Source organism: Cyrtonyx montezumae, unplaced genomic scaffold (assembly GCF_038088225.1).
Source record: "Cyrtonyx montezumae isolate F1298 unplaced genomic scaffold, pur_monq_1.0 scaffold_8, whole genome shotgun sequence".
Lineage (NCBI taxonomy): Eukaryota > Metazoa > Chordata > Aves > Galliformes > Odontophoridae > Cyrtonyx > Cyrtonyx montezumae.
In genome coordinates this window covers 18,245,115-18,264,424 of record NW_027072089.1, presented here as the reverse complement: position 1 = coordinate 18,264,424, position 19,310 = coordinate 18,245,115, and the positions used below count along the sequence as shown (strand labels likewise).

Sequence of the window (19,310 nt, the reverse complement as noted above, 5' to 3'; positions counted from 1 at the left end):
ATTTCACATTTCCTTTGTTTTATTTACACCTTTGCATGATTTCTTTTTTGTATCCTTTTTTTTTATCCCACATCTATAGGGGACAGTCAAAGGGGAAAAAGAAAAACTAGTGAGCAGGCAGTTTTGTCGGATTCTAACACCTTTTCCGAGAGACAAAAGAGAATGGTGTGCTTTGGTGACCAGTCTTTCGAAGAGGACTTGGAATGGTCTGAGCCTCAGATAAAAGACTCTGGGGTAGATACGTGTAGTAGCACAACTCTAAACGAGGAACATAGCCATAGCGAGAAGGTACTGAGATTATGGAGCCTGCATTTTAACCTGCTCTTGGTCTTTGTTTGCTCTCTGTCACTCATTAAAATAGTGCATAAAATAGAAGACAGGATGTTTCTAGAGACGATGTAGCATTTCTTAAGGTGCAGAAAAGAAAAACAAATGAAAAATCTCTGAGTGCTTGCAGCTTTTACCGTTTGGCAGCCTAAGAAAAAAATACGAGGCACAAAGGAACATTGTTCTTATGGTTGCATAATATCCTATCATGGTATTACCTTCAAGTGTAAAGTAATTAACAATAAGGATTCTACTGATTGGCTTATTTGATTTACTGCAATCAAACTCCTGGGACTGAAATTAAATTAATAGTTTAAGTCCCAGATTAAAAGGAGAAAATTGGGTCTCTCTGCACAGAAAAGTTGTTTTTCTTTTTTCCCTTTCACTGTCATGATTGTTCTTTCGTTTTGTTGCCATGCCATTTTTTTGTGTGGTGTTGTGCAGAATTAAATGCTATACCATCTGCTTTGGTGATTTTTAATTTTGCTTATGTTTGATAGAGATTATGATAAGTCATTTTAGATGTAATACATGTGATGGAAGTGAATCTGTCTGTGCCTGCTAATTTTGCATGAAATAGAGCATGAAAATAGTATTTATCTGTTAAAAAGTGCTATGATTACACGAAATTAAAATGTTATTTAAAATTTTAGTAATTGCACCAATATACAACAACATGTGTAACCATGCCCTTGTATAGTAATGGAACAATGCACCCTGGCGGCGTTCAAGGCCAGGCTGGGTGGGGCTTTGGGCAGCCTGGTCTAGAGGGAGGTGTCCCTGCCTATAGCAGGGGGTTGGAACTAGGTGATCTTAAAGGTCCCTTCCAACCCAAACCATTCTGTGATTCTGTGAATAACAACGTGTATACTGTAACTATGCTCTGTATGTGAAATAATTATTCAAAAAACATTGCATTTAAAATGAGAGTAGATCATCCCTTTCAAAATATGCTATAATTTTAAATAAATTAATACTGGCAGAAAATAAAACATTGCAAAAGTTTATCAGACTTAGAGAAAACTGGCATGTTTAGAATAGGAGAAAAAGGAGAAATGTATGCCTTGAATGAAGTTTTTGTTTTGACTTAAAGATATTCAATATTCTAATATTGACCTCTGCAGTTGTTTTTGGCAGTACTTGGGATTGTCACTGTGCATAGATAGCTAAGTATTGTTATCTTTATATGTTTATTCATCAAGATACAAGGATCAGTACTGATATTTAGAAATTGGATTTAGTAAAGTAGATAATGTTCTTAAACATTACAAATACATTTTGATGGACTGTATGTCCACATAAATCTTTACCAGCACAATTTTCTGTCATTCTGATACATTTAACATTAGTGTAATCATAATGCTTTTATTTCATTTTTAAAATATCGGGAAATATAAATTGTTATTGTAATATTTTCCTTTAAATCCTACTGACTGTATTCTTCATTAAAACCATATGATAGCATCCAGTAACTTGGCAACCATCCAAAGATGGAGACCGTCTCATTGGTCGGATTTTATTAAATAAGCGACTAAAAGATGGAAGTGTGCCGAGAGACTCGGGAGCAATGCTTGGATTGAAGGTTGGTAATTTATTATTTGGAAATGCCTTACGACTCTCAGTTTAACTTGCTGCCTTTATAATGTCTTATTCTCATAATACATAGTGTATCTTAATAGATATCTACATTACCTTATTCTTAAAAATACCATATGAAGTCATCATATATTTAGTTACCAATTGGAACTTTACAGGATCTCTGACCGTGTATTTTTTGAAGACTAAACATGTTTTCACAAGTTTCCTGAGAATGGCTGCTCTACAAAAAGTACTAATTGCATCCTTGCTGAGCAGACCAAGCCCTGTTCACTGTCTTGAGCTGAGCACTGCACCATGGTATAACTTTTGTTCCCTGAAAGATGGGAGGACTGTGAAGAACAAATTATCTTTTTTGATGACCTGAGGGACATTTGGAGGATAATGACTCTTCAAATAGGAGCAAAATCTGCTACTTGAAAAAAAAAACAAAATCTGTTTCTAGATTATTCCCCTCTAATCAATTGGTGTGCTATGTTTTAAATGCACAAGACTGAAATTTATTCAGTATTTATTTCTTACCTGTTATTGCAAAGATCTGATTGCTTATTAAATGTATTTAATGCTTCATGTGAATATCATGAGTTCTATTACATTAATATATCTTCTTACATCTAAAAAAAAGAAATGAGCAGTCTAACATCCAAAGCTGTACTTTTTGGATCCTAATTTATAGTACTGTGAAAGTTTGAAAGATTTAACTTTCTGTATTTGCATTGTCTTCAAAATTACACACTTGGCATGTTTTTCAAGCGTGCCTGCCTTACGTGGGTTACCTGAATACTGAAGAAATCCTTGAATTCTGTTTTTGTTTGCCAGGACATTTAAGTAATTTAAAGTAATTCTTATACTATGAAAATAATTCCTCTTTGAAACAGGTTGTAGGAGGAAAGATGACTGAATCAGGTCGACTCTGTGCATTTATCACCAAAGTTAAAAAAGGAAGCTTAGCTGATACAGTGGGGCATCTTAGACCAGGTACGTATCCACTATAGGTCTATAATATGAAACTGCTTTTCTAAAGGTGATAAGAAAGTGAGCTAAACTAGAAGTGAAATTATGTTGAATAGGTTTGATGAACTGCTGCAGAATCTCATGTCCCACTTGTGATTCACATGGTTAGATTTAAGGACGTGGTTAGATTAAGGTGAAATAACATTCAAGGTCTGTACATAAGAGGAAAAAAACATCATCTTTAATAGGAGATTTCTATAAAAGTGTTATCCCAATGCATTAGCCCTCCAGCAATTTTATCTACCTAAGCTGTGCAACTTTATAGAAAATTCAAGTAAGCCTTGCATTACTTAACAACTGTAAGAAGAAAATGAAAAAGAGAAAAATAAAATGGGGTAGATCACCAGTCTTGGATCTAGCACCAGGCCTGCCAATACGGATGCTCTGTGTGGCATAATAAGGAGGCAGCAGCAGCAAAAGACACAGCAGGCTGCCCTCCTATGCCCTCAACCTAGCCCCTATAGTATTGTAGTTGGCTCTAGTCTCAGGATAGGTTAAGACACTGGACAATGTCCAAACTGAACAGGTGACACCAGCCCTCTTCCCATGATTATTATAATCATAGAATCATTTGAATTGGAAGAGGCTTGTGAAGGTAATCTTGTCCAACTCCCCTGCAATGAACAGGGACACCTCCAGCTCAGTCAGGTTCATCAGAGCCCAGTCCAGTCTGACTTTGAATGTCTGAATGGATGGGGCATCAACCATGTCACTGGTCTTCCAGTGCTTCTCTCCCCTTATCGTAAAAAACTTATATCCAACCTAAATCTCCCCTCTTTTAGTTTGAAATCATTTCCCCTTGTCCTGCCACAACAGACCCTGCTTAAGAGTCTGTCCCCTTCTTTCTTAAAATCCCCCTCTAGATACTAAAAGGCCACTATCAGGTCTCCCTGGAGACTTCTCCCAGCTGAGCAGACCCAGTTCGTTCAGCCTGTCCTTATAGGGGTGATTTTCCATCCTTTGGATCATATCTGTTATTTTGTTTTCAAGGAAAAACAAATAACTTTCACTGCAAATTATCATAGCATGAGTTTTGGGGTGACTAGAATCATGCAGTATTTCCAAGTCTCAAAGATAACTAGTTGGATGCAGACTTGGGCTCAGCATATATGAAATGAAACAGATTTCCAAAAGAAACTTCTAATCCTCATAAGCAGATTGTTATTATTGAAATTATAGGTGATGAAGTATTGGAATGGAATGGAAGGCTACTACAAGGAGCTACCTTTGAGGAGGTATATAACATCATTTTAGAGTCCAAACCTGAGCCACAAGTGGAGCTTGTTGTTTCAAGACCAATTGGGTAAGTAATTTTGCTGTTTTTTTTGTATTTAAAATGATAAATTCTAGTGCATAGCATAACAGATTCTTAAATATTAAAAGCAATAAAACTATATGTAAAATACACTTACCTTCATATACGAGGGTAATTTGTTATGAGTTCAGCTCTAAGGCATAGTATCTGGGTGTATTAACTCTGAGAAGACACAGTACGTTTGAGATGACAATTTCATTTGATACTTTTAAAAAAACTCAATAGTAACAAAAATTACTTTATCTCATCAGTGAGATGGGAAATTATTTCCTGCATATATACTGAACTGCAAACCCTTCAGGGGGTAAGGTGTATCTTCTTATCCATAAAAACCTTCACAAACATGGGAGTTGTAGTAATAATGCTGATAGACAGACTATACTGCTAGTAAAATACTTCTTCAGAAGAGGAGGGCTCACACTTTTTTCACATAAGCGTAAGATCTTTCATAATTTCTCAAATAGATGTTTATAGCCATGTTTTAAGGATCTGCTCTCCTCTTGAAAATACTCTGTTTTCTTTCACACAAGTAATAGAATAAAGAAAACTTCATGTATTCTTTCTGTGCTTTTCTCTTTCCTTCCTGTCATTAACCTTAATTATCATGTCTTTTATTGATGATGTTACCATGTGCTCTATTTCCTCTCACTATGGCAGTTCATCTGATAGAAGGTGACATGGGCTCTCAAGATGTCATATTCAGCATTAACTATCTGCCAAGTAGTGTGAAGAAGTGAGCCAGGCTGGGGCTAAAAAAGTTACACACTTAATTCCCAGACTGTTTTTACAGTAGATGTAAAAGAGTGTCTTCTCCAAAATCTGTAAATGGATGGCTATGTTGTTAGTCTATGTGAGGTTAATATCTATTATATATGCAGTAACTTTTTTCTACTTTCTAATTCTCAGAAATATTTATTTTAAAACATGTATTATTTTTGTAGTTGCAACTGTTTTGAAATGCCTTATGACTTTCAGTCTTGGAAATTATGCTTTGTATTTTATTAAATACTCTAAACATCCTGTTTGCAACAGAACATATCTTAAAATATATAGAGAGATACCTAAAACTGCTTCTCCTTCTCTTATGTTTATCTCAATGAGAGTTCACTGTAAGAAATACTATTCACACTACTGTGAAATACTGGGTTCTGTATGGTTTAGGTATATACAAAATTAATTGCAGATAAATTTGTCAGCATAATTCTGTGTCAAGTAATAGGCAAGTATTGCTTTCCTTGATAGTCTACACATATCAAGAATTTGGTATTCTACAAACATCAGATTTGCAAGCTTAAATGTTTTTCAGTAGCCTTCAGAATGTTCTGACGTTTTTCTTAGTAACAAGAGTGATTTTTATTTGGTGAGCAGTTGCACCTTTTGGATGCCTTTTGTTCACTTTGTGTATTAGTTACTGCAGCATTGATTCAGTTAGAAACATACTTGACTCTGTTCAGTGCAGCTGTTCTTCGAGTGATTATTGAAAAATGTTTGAAAAGCAGATTCTGAAAGGTTACAAGGTAAATTCTATGTTGGCGTAGTACGGATTCTTTTAATTGTAGGAGACAGTAGGTATCACTGCATGCACTTTTAACTTTCCCTTCATTTTCATATGTATACCTTTGTGGTGTTGACCTTAGCTGGCTGTTAGTCACCTGCCAAGCTGCTCTCTTGCTTCACCTCCTCTACAGAACAGTGGAGAAAATAAGATGGAAAAGCTCGAGCATTGAGTTAATGATAGGGAGATCACTGAGAATTACTATCATGGACAAAGAAAACTCTATTTATCAACGATTAAAAATAGAGTAGGATGGCAAGAAAACAAAGACATACCTAAAAGCACTCAGTCTCATCAGTCATTTTTCCCCTATCTCCCTCCAGACCACAGTGGCACAGGGGAGTGAGGACAGGGGGCTGCAGTCAGTCCACGATGCTTTGACCCTTCTGCTCCTTGGCATCCATCCTGTGGAATGCAATCCTTCCCAAACTGATCCCATATGAGTTTCCCACAGGCTGCGGCTCTTCAAGATCTGCTCTAGTATGGATCTGTACCTTGGGGTCCATCCCTCAGGAGAGAACAGATAGGTCCCCAGGGGTGGCAGCTCCCCCAGCCCTCCTGCCCCACTGTGAGCTCCTCCATGGCTGGAGGATGACTTGCAAAGTGTTATGTTTTAACTGAAATGTGAATATATTTGTCATATGAAGGATCAGTCTGTCTTCCTTTTTCTGTTTTCAGGGATATTCCCAGAATACCTGACAGCACACATGCACAGCTGGAGTCCAGTAAGTTTCAATTGTGGGGTAGGAAAATCCTCTTTCATGTAAGCACAAATAAATTGAAAAATGGTATCTTCAGTCAGTGTAGCTCTTATCTTTTTGTCTGCATTTGTCTCAGTATGTTATCTTCCTGTATGATCTATCTGCCACGGTGAAATAATAAACTATCACAAGTCAGCCTATGCTGATTTAGGCTTGACATCTGGTTATAAGCTTAGGCTATTTTTTATTGAAAAGGAAAATGTAATGCTAATTAATACACAAAAGCATTAATTGCCATTTTCAATTTCTTATTCTGTTGTTATGCAGCTTGTGAACTAAAAACTGGGATGAACTGTTCATTACTTAGAACGTGAGCAGTAGCTTATGTAAAAACTAGACTACATATACTTTATTGGGATCATTCAGCACTCTTGAAATTGGCTGAACCATTATTTTATGTGGGAAAAATAACTTGTTCTTTGGTGCAGATCTGATAGGATGAGTTTAAGCCTGGAGTCATTTTCTTGTCATTGTTTTGGACATCTTTTAAAACAGAAGCTGTGAATAAATGCAGTGGAATAAATTTGAATATAATTATGTGAGAAACCACTTCAGTAAATTTCACACATCAGCCATTTCTTTAAATAAAATCCATTAAATTTTTTTCCTTAACTTCTTTTATGTGTCAAAAATTGTCCTCTGAGGCCTTGTAGATTTGGAACAGAATATACAAAATATATTTTATATATCCTGTTCATTTTACAAAAACGTAATTAATAATTAGTGTGATTGTATGAGATGGTAAGTGCTCTTCAAAAACTGATTTCCTTTGACTATGGTGAAGTAAGAAAGAACTTTGTACCTTCAATTTAAGGACATGATTACTATGGCAAATATCTGAATAAACTATTAGTCATTCTCTATACTCCATTTAGCATTTTGGAGCTATGATAAGCTTAAAAGCATCAGAAAACTGAGTGTCATTCTTTGTTCTTTTTATATAGATAAAAATGTGATATTTATTACAATAAGCTTTATTTTACATATGGCTATATTTTTTATCCTTTTTATTTAAAGAATGTTGTGAAAAATGTGTAACTGCTAGTATTTAAAAATACTTTTATTTGTAATTTCAGGTTCTAGTTCCTTTGAATCTCAAAAAATGGACCGACCTTCTATTTCAGTGACTTCTCCTATGAGTCCTGGCATGTTAAGGGACGTTCCACAGTTCTTGTCTGGACAACTTTCAGTATGTAAACATTTTATTAATATTAATGTGCTTTTTGCAGCATACACAGTTCTCAATACAGAGTCTGAGCTACTTGTAGAATAGATTTCTTGCTAAAACAGTTAAATTTTTTATTAACGCTGTATTTCAATATAGGCAGGGCCATCATGTCATAAGGACATCCTGTTTTATCAGATTTTGGAAAAATTTTGTATGTTGAATTAGAGAAAGATATGTATGTTTATCTTATAAGCTAGATCGGTAGTGTCAATTTTTCAGAAAGAGCAGTTCTTAACCTCTAGTTGTGTTTGTGTTGTGGAGTGTATATATTTCTTCAACTGTAGCACAGTAGATTTTAACACCAGCATTCTCTTACATTAATACTGCTTATTTCCTATGCACTAGCTTTCATATATATCTTTCTCCAGATATCCCATTGATTGTTTATTAACGTTGTATTATTTGTACCAATGTTACTCACTTTTGTTCTTCATTCTCGTTGAGAAAAAGTTTCATTACATGAATTTTTTCCTTAAAAGGGTAAATTCTTTTGTATGAACCTGAAGAACTTAGGTTTTGTATGTGTTTCTGTGGCATTTACAACTCCAGAGTGTGATTTTTCAAAAGTGCCTGGTTCAGTTTGAAAATGAGAGGAAAACAGATCGGAAGCAGTGCAAAACTGATGTTAAATATGTTTGAAAATGTCACATTTATATTTTTTCTAAGTTGTTTATGTTAAGATAATGAGTGGGCTATAAAAGTATGCATAAAATCTAAGCAGTCTGTTTCTAGTCTCCTACAAATGGTTGATGGTATTAATGGAGGACAGGAAGAAACATTTTTCTGTCTGTTCAGCAGCCATGTTGACTCCATTTTGCAATGCATGAGACATTATTTGTTTTGCTCATCAGATCAGCCATTTACAATGTATACTTTTAATTTTCTGTAACTGTTATTCTTTAATGCTTTGAAAGACTCAATCCTTTGGATAAATTGAAAAATCTTGTTTTGTAGAGTGCAGCATTGTGAAGGGAACACAAATGTGAACTATTAGCCAGGCTTCTAAAAGGTAGTAGTTCTACAAGACAGAAAAATTCTGGACATTTGAAACGGTGGGAAAGAAATCTCTTTCAGCTAAATCTCATAAAAGATTAGGCTGTCAATAAGTTTTGGCTCCTAGCTCCCAGCCTGAAATTCAAGATGCAGGTAGCTGCTCTGATATCCAATGCACAGACACTGATCCAGTCAATCAGAACCGACTTTCTCAGTTTTAGAAAAAAAATCTTAAAGAGCTTATTATTAGGGTTTATTAGCAAAGTCAGTAAGTCTGTTGCCTTTGTGGTTGGGTAGGATCTTGCAGCAGTATCAAGAGATTTGGAGGTATATTCTAATTTACTGATAAGAACAAAATTCACTATATTTTACATCTCTAAATGGCATGTAAATTCAGTGCTTAAGCCATGGAAGCATCGATCCAATTATATTTTGTTTGTTTCAATATATTACTGCTTTTATTATTAAGTTTACAGCATTTGTTTTCATACAAAGATACCAAATAATGTTAGGAAACCTTTAAAAGATCTTTCCTACCTTTATCCTCATTGGAAGTACATTGCATACTTTATGTGATTATATAAGACTTCCTACTGCACAATTGCTTTGTTTTGCTCAAAGAGGAGCTGGTTTCTGAGAGCACACAGCACCAGCTGGCTATCACTGAAGTCAGAAATGCTCAGTAACTCTAGTTCTAAAGTTGAGTCCCACTGTCTCCATGTAGACATCTAAAGTAGGCAGTTTGAAAATTTGGTTATCTATCATAGCTCAGCAGCTAAAAGAATGTTGGCAATATCTTTATATTTTGGTGGCATGTTAAGGGCACCACCCAGCTCCTGCTTGGGAGGTGGATTTTGGGAGACTGGAGCTAAACCTTTGGCTTTGTGAGGAAGGATGGCTCTCACAGTGTTTGAAGATAGTGTGGACAGATTGCAATGGGCCATGTGACAGGGATTTCCCCTAGAATGAAAGGGGTGTAGACTAAAATATATTTTTAGAAAAAAAAACATCTTTAAAGGAATTGAAGTATTCTACAGTTCTTTCAAAAATAGTTTCTTTCAAAAAGTTAAATACCTGTAACTTTCTTTTAGAACTGCTATTTTAAGTTAGTTTGGAAAGTTGTAATTTTTGACTTCAAATTAGGGGTTTAAAGTGTGTTGAAAACTGCATAATGAATCATTTTTCTATCACTTTTTGGAGTTTTGCTTTCACATTTTATTCCTTTAAATAGTTTCCAAACTTTGGGAAAGTTAGTGGGAAAAACAGAATTTTTTAGGGTTGGGAATGTACTGAAGAATTAGAATGAACTGTGAGACTTAAAATTTTCTGTGTTTAGTAAAGGGAAGAACAGCATTTTTATAAGAACTTATCTTCCCAAGTTAAAAAAATTTTTTTTTAACTCTACCAAATGAAAAAGCTTCAGTTGCTTGGTTTCCCACATTTTCAATCAGTTCTTTTCTGACAAGGTATTGATAGAATGCTGTCATTCTGAATAGCTGAGTAGATGCAAAAGACAAAAAGTACTGCGTTCCTAATGTAATTGGAAATGTGCTTTTTATGGTGAGTGCTGAGGCAGGAGAATAGGTACAGGATCTTTATGGTAGATGGGGATGGCATGCTGTTCACTGGAGATGGAGGATCAGCTGACATTCTGAGAGGTGGTGTCTGAATCCAGACAGCTGAGATGAATTTAAGGGAAGGATGATTGAGATTTGGAAAATGTGTTCTATGCTTTTGGACATTACCATGTAGTTCTGATGGGCTGCTGTTAGGGGAGCTGTGTGTAATGTGGTGTGAAATAGGAGTTGAAGGCAGAAGTGGAGATAACTAAAGATGTTGTCTGAATGTCTGAAGTTTTTGGATATATGGATCCTTTCTCAGACACTACAGCTGATCTCAAGGATTGATTTTTTCTTTTTCTTTTTTTTCCTTTTTTAATCATCAGTATTTTGGAATATATTATGTTCAAAATATACTACGAAGCATACATAATGCTAATACAATGGAAGGGTTAGTTTTTCTACTTGGCAAAATACTCTCTATTTCACTTTTCTCCATCTATCTTTCAGCCTATCTCCAATGACAAACCTTTTCATACAGTTTCATATGTAGCAACATTAAAAACAGAAGTCTGTTCTTAGACATATATTTTGGCATGATTATTTTGTTGGATTTTGTATATTTATCTGTACAGATATATAGTGTTGAGTAGTTTTGATTTGGTCTGAAAGTCGTAGTGTGCAAAAAACCAACTGAATTCTTATCTGATTATATTTATTGGCCAAGGCATTTATAATTCAGTACACAATCTAAAGTCTTCACTGACCAATCTTCTGGAGAGATGGAGAAGTCAAAAATAGCTTTGAGGTGATTAAGCTGTTTTATTACTTAAAGGTTCCAGAATTACAACGTTCTAGGTAAATATTAATGTAAATGTTTAAATCAAAAGTTAAGTTTATACGTTTATGCATTTGACTCCTAGAAAAATAAGAAAATCCTAGGAACTAGGTCAGAATGAAAAAGAAATTGATACTAGTGTGTGCTGGTTTGAATCTCAGGTGTTCTGATCTGTGCTGCAGTAGTTGTTCAGCCAGTTGCTGCAGTGCCTTTTCTACTCAGGGATACCTTTCTTTACCTGTTTCCATGTTATTCTATTTATTGACATTTGTCTGTGTCATGTGTTCTTCTGTTCTGGCTACAGTAACTCTGGCTAATAGGATTTCCCACAAAGTAAACTATCCCACTAAAGTAGAAATTCTTTCTTCCATTACTAATTATTTTACCCTAAACATGTATTTTATTGAAACAAATTCTATGCAGCTGCAATTAACTCTTGGGTGCTGAAATTTACCAGGGTACATTAATATTTTGTTATCTGTGCTTTGTGCAGTTTGTTATGGTATTTTTGTCCGCATTCTTTCTGGGGAATATCCTGATTTTTATTTTGCACATATTATTTTATTATTATTTGCTTCATCTGGCTCCTGCTTCTTTATTTTTCACTGATTTTTCTTTTAATGTCATTTTGAAAAGTCAGTAATCTTCGTGTGGTGGTTCTCTTTGCCTCATTACTGCATTCTGTCTACTTTCAGTGCTTCACAAAAAGCATAACTTGGGATGATGTGGTGATAACTAGGTTTAGAACATTGCATTTAAAACCTGACAACATGGCTATAAGAACCTGTAAATGCATACAGATATAAAACCACAACATTTCATTTTGTACTGGTAGAAATTCTGATAGGAAATTGATGTTGTTTATAAAAAGTAAACTATTTCCCTGTACCGTTGAACCACAGAATTGTTTTAGTAGATTTTGAACCATGCATATTCAATTTTTATAAACTAATAAAAATGGAAGTATGTGAATTATATTTGAATTATCTGTAGCATATCAAAAGCAAATATTGTGCATTTGAAGGACATATGTCATTGTATTGTGGGGCTGAGGTCAAGTATGAGAAATGTTCCTCTTTCCCCTTTTCTTTTTCATCTTTCACTTTTCCTCTTTGCCTCGAGGCAGTAAGTTGCCGTTGTTCTCATAAAGTCAAGTCTGCCAAATGTTAGGTACTGCCCATAATGTTTTTGAAGCTTGCAATTTCCAAGGCAGAATACAGCTAGTGATGGTCCTCGGTGCATTGGTGGGATACATTCTTTCCCTTTTAGGACTGTGATATTCTGGAATATGTGTACAATACGAAGCAGAAGCAAGCTGAAAATCTGCTTTCATTGTGCATGAGTAGGTTGGATTCTGGCTCCCTTACTTTGGGAGTTCAGTACTGCCTGTGCAGTGGATCAATGCAGCTGCTTCACCTCACTGAGCATGGGGACACATCAGACAAAACTATGATTTAAACTCTCACATTGTGTTAGATATCCTCCTGCTTTGGTGTGAGAGAACAGATTTCTCCGCACGTTTTGTGGAACAGATTTCTCCAGCATCTATGCATGCCGAGTAAGCAAGGAGAGTAGCAGAACTCTCCTTGGCACCATCACTGCCTATCTCCATGCTCTTGATACAGACCTTATGGGAGTGCATATTGAGCAATAGGTTCTATCCAGCACTTTGAAATAAACCATCTCAGGAAAACCAAGCAGGGAGGAAAGGAGATTCAGCACTGCTGGGTTGTTGTGACTAACCCCCATGCTCCTGTTCACCCACTCACCAGCTCTGAGGTACTGACATACTCTCATTCCACTGAAGTCCTTGTTTTTAGTGCCCTTTTTGTGCCACTCCATTAGCTCTAAGCCACAGATGGAGTGCTTGGAGTTTGTAATGAGTGTACGAACTTGGGAGAGTTACCTGTAGCGATGTGGTCTTGGTGTAGCCACTGGGATCCAAGTTACGTGTGCTCTGAAGTTTTACATTTGCAAATGAGGGTTATAAATGAGTCTGAGTGCTGTACAGCTAAGTTTTATTTTACGTTCTAGGTCTCATTTCATACTGGGGTCTTCTGTATTACATTGTATGTTTTTTCATGGTTGCTGGAGAATTGAAGTACACTGATTGCACCTTCTCCACAGTAATGATGATATGAGATGGTGCTTTTTTTTCAATCATTTTTAAAGTATTCGGGCTTTTTTTTAATGAAGTGCCACTTGAAGTTGCAGAATAAGGACAGTCTTTTACTTGCTTTACTCTAGAAAGCAACTAAAGCCGTCAGTGTGTGTTCTGTGCTTGTTTCTATCTCCAAATATGCATCTACAGTCTTTCTGAAGTAGATGGTCTAGCTCAACTTACATTTCCCACCCGACTTTCAAATCACACTTTGCTTATCTGCTACATTTGTTGATGTTATTTCTAAATCTGTTGTAAATGTTACCTGTAGACCTGTAAAGTGAAATCCTTGTTCCTGGGAAATCAGCAGCACTATTCCTGCTGACTTCCCTAAGGTCAGAATTTCAGTCACAGGAGATTGATGTAATTTGGTTATAGATTTACAGATTTCATTTATGCATTGCATTAAAATATTTTTGGTTTAGATAAATATGTCCTTGGTGTAAAGCTGTGTTTAAAGTAATAGTGTGTCTTTGTTTTTACTTTTGGTCTTTTAGTTTCCAGCGTGTTGTCCTTTTTGGTTTTGTTTTATTGCTTTTTCTTTAATTTTGCTTACCAGAGCCAAAGCCTTAGTAGAAGAACAACGCCTTTTGTTCCTAGGGTTCAGGTAAAGACTTCGTCTGCCTGACAGAAACTAAAGTTGTGGTTTTTATTTTTGTTTGTTATGGAAAATGCATAGTAGGAAAACGTTACATTGTAGTCCGTTTTCCCATATTATTAGTGTGTTGCTTTAAGCCATATTAACAAGTTTCATGCCATCTTTTGTGAGCAGCTTGAAAAGTTCTGCATGGGGTTTAAATACTAAATTACAATTTAAAGAGACAACTAGTTTTTGTTTTGCTGTTTACGCACTACTTAACTCATACAGGTTTCAACAATCCTGATGACTATGCATCCCCATACAAAAAGCCTGTACAGTTTATGCAATAAATAATTCTATGCTGTTCATGTTTGAGGTCATTATATAAAGATTGATGTCTCTTTAAATCATTCATTATCATTACTTAACACATCCTTTTTTGCATTTTCCAAGTAATAGTAGCGCCTTGAGTGGAAGACAGGCAAATAAATTTGTACCTTGTTTAAAGAGGCAAAATTTTCATATATGAAACCTGGTCTTTATATTTTCAAACTGCATCAAAATGACCCAAACTCTGTTTATCTAAAAAATGATCTCTCAATTTGTGTTACTGAATTATTTAGCTTCAATATTCTATTTAGGTACAAGTTGTTTGCCTTTTTTCATTAGGAAACTTGTAAGGTACTGTAGATTAATGTAAAAGTAGGTTTTACTAATATTTAACAATGCTTATCTTGCTTTGCTGCATGTTTTTCAGTTTCTTGTATGTAGAATATTATCTGCTTTTCTTAGAAAATTCCATTATGGAGTTGTTAATCTTTTGTGTGGGAGCTGTATAAATGTTCCTTATATTTGCTCAGTTGCTCGAGGAGAGATGCAAAGGAGGAAATCTAAATGATGAGAATGAAATAAATCTCATACTGAAATGGGAAGAAGTGTTCATATAAATTTATAAAAAAAATTCTGAGTAAAAGTGTAGGAAGTGATTTGGTTATGATTCAGATTTAATAAAGAACTTTTTTTCCACATTATTTTAGTTCCATAAAGTAGTCCTTAAATGTGTAAATAGAAAATAAAAAAATCTAAAGAAATAAATAAATTAAAAATAATAATATCTTAGTGGTACTGTTTTAAATAAATGAATAAATGTTAATGTGTTTTACTGACATAGAAAGTATGCTTTCTATTAAAAACTTAAAACATCCCTTAGCGTGTTTAAGGAAGTTGGCTTTCACTTGAGGTAATGAAATCAATAAGGGTATAAATCCAGTCACAAATAGAGGGAAATATTTTATATAAGTAGACTGTTAGTATCTATTTTTATTCTATAAATGTTCAAAATAAATTAAGAAATAATATGATAGCTGTCCAATTTAAAAATAAAACAATGCTTGAAACCTGAATGTTTCATGTAATAATGTACAAATAACTTGTACCAGTCTTGTATTTGAGTCACACTGTATAAAGTAATAGATGAAAAATATTATTTGTTCGAATGATTATGGTAGTAATTTAAGAAAATCAAACAAACTCAGTGCTTAAATGGCAATATCCAGGAAGAGAGATTGCTCATGATGTTGTAGATATGAAATCATTCTTTACCTCCAGTTCTGTTTGTGTACACTGGGAGTCTCTCTAAAGCTTCTTTACGGGACTTGGGAATTGTTCAGTTTGAATATAGGAATAGGACAAGGGAGAATAGCTTTAAAGTAAAAAGGGAGATTTCGGTTTGATGTTAGGAAGAAATTTTTTACTCACAGGGAGGTGAGTCCTTGCTATAGGCTGCCCAGAGGAGCTATGGATGTCCCATCCCTGGAGGTGTTCAAGGTCAGGCTGCATGGGGCTTTGGGCAGTCTGATCTGGGGGGAAGCAGTCCTGTGCAAGTTTAGGGGTTGGAACTAGTTCAAGTCCTTCCAACTCAAGCCATTATATGCATCTATAAAAAATGTTCCTGAGGAACTTAGAGCCATGACAGCATCTTTAAGACTAGCCTGAAACACAATCCCGTCTGCCCTCTTCGTCAGCCCAGGGAAGGTTGATAGATGGATTAATCTAATCTATTTTTATAATGCAGGTTACAAAGATAACAGAAATTCTCCAGTGAACTTTAAACAAGCTGACTTGGGTGTTACAAGCAGTCCAGTAGTAGTTCAGAACTCTGGTTACTTTTTGGCATGAGAAATTAGCTTACACTGAGCTCTGAACTGTTGTTTGTGTTTGTCAGGAGGTATGCTTTACATTCTGGGCTGTGGTATTGCTGTGTCTGTAGAATTCTCAAAAAGAACAAGCATCTCCAGTGTTTCTGTTTATACCTATGTTTCATTGCTCTTAACAGGAAATGCACATCTTTTTTTCTTCCTCTTGTCTTCTCTGCTTGTTCATCTGAAACTGATCCTAGTGATATGTGTCTCAGATTCTAGCACAAGTTTCTCCTCCGCACTTCTGTGTCATTCAGTTCATTTTATCTCTCTCTTATATCACTGGATGAATTAAAAATTAACCTTGTTTTACTGGAAAGAAAAACATACAAGTTCATTTTCCCCATCCATACACCCTTCTCCTGAACTGTTATTACTTATATAACATTTGAAAATGTGCACATCTATTTCTTCAACTTTTAGATTAATTTTAACATATAAGCAATTCTATTACAGAATGATGTTTTGCAGTGTCTTTATAGAGAATCATCTGTGTTTTCCCTGCAGTATCTTTTATTTTGTGGAGTCTCATTTTGACCCATAGTTGCCATTGAACTACTTCTTTTTTTTTTTTGTTGTTCTAACTTTGAAAATTTCAGACATTCTTTTTGCTGTAGTGTAGAACAATCAGTATCTTTAATAATATATAAAGATAAATGCATGCATCTATTTGGTATTATTGAAATAAAAATGGAGCCACTGAATAAGAAATATGACATGTATATAGATTAGGGCTGCCTAAATACCTTCACAACTTTCTGCACTTAGATCCCAGAAGCAATTCTGCTTAACAGTCTTTTCTCGTATTCATTCCAGCATGTACAGCAGCAACCCAAACAGAACTAATAGTTTGGTTCAGTCACTTAGAGTAGTCAGCTTTTGTTAGAGGTAGATTTAAAAGCAACCAAAACTCATCGTAAGCTACTCCAGAGACTTTAGACCACCCCAGGGCAATTTCTTTGCCTACTTAAACTTACTCCAAATAAATTAATGTTTTGATCATTTTAGAGATAAATTGAGACATTTTTTTTCTCCAGTAGCATATCTTACTCCTGTATTTCTTATTTCTGAATAATTAGGGGAAAAAAAGGAATGATAGTATCTTGGTCTCAATGTATTATGCTAACAAACAGCTATGTAGGTTGCATGATATATTGTAATAAACGCAAGAACAAAAATGCCTTGTCAGCTGCCTCTCAAACCTAGCAGTGTTTGAGTAATCCCTTGGCTGGGGTGGTAGAATTCAGGCTGCAGGGCAGGCATTCACTTCCAATGGTACAAATTGTCTCTCTTGTCCTTGAGATTCATGAAGAAAGACTTAAATAAATATATAAAATGTGGAACAGAATGTATAAATGCAAATATGCTGTTTTTAAATCTAAAGTTGTCACTTATGATGTCATGTTACCTGTATGTGGAATACACAAAATCATGTTCGAATCAGTTAAGCATTCAAGCAGACAGGCATGCATGAAGGAAGAATATGGGAAATGACAGTAATATTATTTAGATTGTCATAATTGCTTTCCCTTATGCATATTTATTAGAGTATAGATCCTAATGACATGATTACTTTTTTTTTCTGGAGCTCTGATCATAATCAGTGCATTGATTAAGAAGTTTCTAGTTAAGACAAGATCTGAAAGAAAAACGATGAAATCTAATAAAGAGAATTTGTTTGATTAATTTATAAGAGTTTTATACTATCTTGAGATGCCTTTTGGAAAATTTTAGACTTAAAGAGTTGAAGGAAAGAAGTAGATTCCTCAATATCTGCTGTGAATGATCCAGCCAAAATAAAGGTCACATATCCCATAACTCTGTTTGAAACTTAGGTTATTCCAGAGTGTGAGACAGCTCTCCAGAGTGAGATGTCTCTCTTCTTCTGACCCTACAAAAGACCAAATGACAATAATAGAATTCTGCATCCTTGTTTCATAGAATACACCAATAGTAAACCTTTATATAATGTTTTATATGTAGAAATCTCATTCCAGAAAATGTACGTCTGTGTTTTAAGGTCTTTTTAGGCTAAAGAAATTGAATCTGTCTCTCAGAGAAATGCCTTTAATATCCTTTTCTTCTCTGGAATGTGAAGTCTCACGTGAAGCTGAGATATTGTGTGGCCACACTGTCAATGATTTATGGGCTGGTTCGGCCTGGTTCCGCAATAACTGGTGCAGGGGACCCATACCCCAGGAAAAGGGAAGGAGGAAAGGGAAAAGGGAGATGGGACTAAAAACAAAACAGCGGCAGCGATCTGAGGAGGAAAGCTAATTTACTAAATAAGATATCAGAAAGCAAAATAATACAATATAATCGGAATTAAAGCTAATAAATCAAATAAAATGAGCAAGAGAGAGTGTCCGATAAACCGAAGGCCTTACAGTGAAGGTGAGACGGCAGCGAGCATCCACTGCTGAGTTGACCCCCAAAGGAAAGACAAGGTCCCATGACTGCAGACAGTTTTTGTCTTTCCCTCTGTGCAGAAAAACGTAAAAATACAAAGCAACGCAAAGTCCTCTGGGGAATGTAGTTCTTCTCTTCTGTGACAGGTATATCCATAACTGTTGATGATCCATGGAGATGGAGCATTAACTCTTTAATTCTCAATGCACTACACGATGTTATGATGTGGAATATCAATACCAAAAATCATAAAACCATGACACACAAATACAAGTGTGTGATCTGGTGATAGGAAAAGGAGCTTATTTTGAGTGTATCAGATTCCAGACTTGCCAACTTGAATGTGTGCTGATCTAGCATTGTATCAGTATTGGATAAAAATCAGAATTCTTGAACCTAGGACCAGACACTCGGCCCTGTCCCTCACCACTTTCCTATCCTTAAGGAGTACCTTCATCATCTGTCTACATAAGTGTTCTTGTTTATTTTGCTTTGTACATCAGATGTTCCTACCTGGAAGCCCATATCCGGGAGTTCAGCAGATGCTGAACTCTATGGGTGACAGACCATCTAACAGTTTCAGGGTTCATTATGTTCATATGCCTGTTTGCCTGAATGTATCTTACAGCAGACATTTAGTCAAGCATTAGGTGCACATCTGCCTAGTGAAGGACAGTATGTGAGCATGTGTGTGGCTAATTATAAGTTTCCAGGACTCTAGCGTTAAGGAAGGAGATCTCTAGAGAGCCTTCAGACTGAGTCACTTTCTGACTAGA

At 35.4% G+C, this 19,310-nt stretch overlaps 1 protein-coding gene across 37 annotated transcripts in view; it reads left to right on the top strand.

Annotated features, from left to right (window-relative positions):
* The window catches only part of RIMS2 (regulating synaptic membrane exocytosis 2), a 433,807-nt gene that overhangs the window by 231,522 nt on the left and 182,975 nt on the right, over window positions 1-19,310 (top strand). For 21 of the 37 annotated variants that reach the window (XM_065752177.1, XM_065752180.1, XM_065752203.1 and 18 more), the window contains 7 exons: window positions 80-288; window positions 1,790-1,909; window positions 2,802-2,901; window positions 4,117-4,240; window positions 6,486-6,532; window positions 7,645-7,757; window positions 13,907-13,954. In XM_065752177.1, the coding sequence (XP_065608249.1) occupies window positions 80-288; window positions 1,790-1,909; window positions 2,802-2,901; window positions 4,117-4,240; window positions 6,486-6,532; window positions 7,645-7,757; window positions 13,907-13,954 (761 nt within the window). The remainder of the gene's footprint in view (window positions 1-79; window positions 289-1,789; window positions 1,910-2,801; window positions 2,902-4,116; window positions 4,241-6,485; window positions 6,533-7,644; window positions 7,758-13,906; window positions 13,955-19,310) is intronic. The other 16 variants (XM_065752196.1, XM_065752195.1, XM_065752216.1 and 13 more) reach the window with 3 other exon arrangements.